Below are 1,529 nucleotides of genomic sequence, written 5' to 3'. Positions count from 1 at the left end.
TTAAGACCGCAACACAGGAGGTTGGTGGTAAATAAGGCAGATATACCACACTGCGAAATCTGAGAATTTCTCTCAACATCATGTTCACAAGCTAAATTAGTGGGTTTTCTTCTAATGTGTATGCATTTTTCAGACATGTTTCCGTACAACACCCTAATGAAAAGATTTTCTAAGGCAAGCAGTAAACTACAAAACGTACGTCTGTGTTCTGCTGCCCGATTTCCCGGGACCGAGGTTCGTGGGTGTTGGCACCGTGTCGCCGGAAACTTGATCGAAAACTACCTTGGCGACTTCCACCGCTAACTTCCAAACTGTTGCCGGTCATTCCCTCGCCGTTCAGCAAACCCTCAGCCCGTAAATTATGTTGTGGTTGCCGGTTAGCGTTTGCTGCGTCTGTCACGTCTTTTGATACACCGAAAAGTTCCTTCTTCAACAGTGGATTTTGCTTCTCCCACTGTTGACCTGGCAATAAAAAATAATGTCAGATGCGTTCGTGAGAACATCCTCAGTACAACGTCGGTTTTTTTTTGCACAGAATGGTTCTCTAATCGAATCAACTTAGGTTGAAGATGATTGGATGTTGTTGTTGATATTGTCTTGAAATAAAATCAACCAATTCATTAGAGGGCTGTTGTCTTAAGTGGCAGTATAAGCGCAACAAAACGGTGAAAACTAGCACGTCCAACCCTTTCAGTTACGCATTCCAAAGACTTTGAACAGCTTCGACCGTGGCAAAAATCGCTTACTTAGATAATCAGCTGCAACAATATCCCGATCCTGCACATTTTTGAGTAACTGAAGCTTTCAATATTTTGACCATACGTGTTTATTATCTGCATTTAACTTTGGAAATTTCCTCACTTTGCCCGAATTAATACGATAAGGCGTTGCAACGAGTTGCGTTTCATGGTTGTCGTAATCAAATGGTGTGTCTTGTTCACATGACACACGCTAAATGGCAGACGAGACTCGAGTTCTTTCCTGACTCTTTCTTCCGTCTTCAGTTACATCATGAATGCTTTTAAATGCTGGTCAGTTAATAGCCACCCAATCTCGCAGAGATTGTCTCTAGAGGGCTACAATAAACTTCTGGACTTACCAACTCACCAGTCTATTGGTGATGGTGGAACAAGGGCCGTCTGCCCATAAGACCTATCCGGGTAGCAAAAATTTATGGTCACTGCTGCTGTTCCGAGTTTGAATCACTGAACTAGCATGTAGGGCGGCAGCTGTTTAATACTCAGACCAGTCACAACAAGGGATCATTGTTCATAACTTTGCTTGTGTGTTCCGCCATGCCTCAAAAACTGAGATATCTGTACGTCAAAGTGATGTTAGTTTGGCCGACGTTTGGAAAGTAACAAACAAACTATGAATCAACCTGAAAAATTGGGTTTGGACCACCTCGGTTTATTCAGGTCATTCAAATTAAGATTAGGATAGAGACAAAACGGTGTTCCACAGCAGATAATTAAAAAGCGGGTTATTTCACGGGAACTGTTTTGTTTTGCAAAGCAACACACATTTAG

At 42.3% G+C, this 1,529-nt stretch overlaps 1 protein-coding gene across 1 annotated transcript; it reads right to left on the bottom strand.

The window, feature by feature from the left end:
* Positions 1-201: 201 nt before the first annotated feature.
* T265_15930 (hypothetical protein) lies at positions 202-462 on the bottom strand (the record flags this gene model as incomplete). The annotated part of the gene is made up of 1 exon (XM_009179361.1): positions 202-462. A coding segment is annotated over one exon (258 nt), but the record flags the coding sequence as incomplete, so codon positions are not given.
* Positions 463-1,529: the final 1,067 nt, after the last annotated feature.

The sequence above is a fragment of the Opisthorchis viverrini genome, assembly GCF_000715545.1.
Source record: "Opisthorchis viverrini unplaced genomic scaffold opera_v5_2066, whole genome shotgun sequence".
In the NCBI taxonomy this organism is placed as follows: Eukaryota; Metazoa; Platyhelminthes; class Trematoda; order Opisthorchiida; family Opisthorchiidae; genus Opisthorchis; species Opisthorchis viverrini.
The sequence above is the reverse complement of the archived record's forward strand: the minus strand, read 5'-3'. Positions and strand labels throughout refer to the sequence as shown.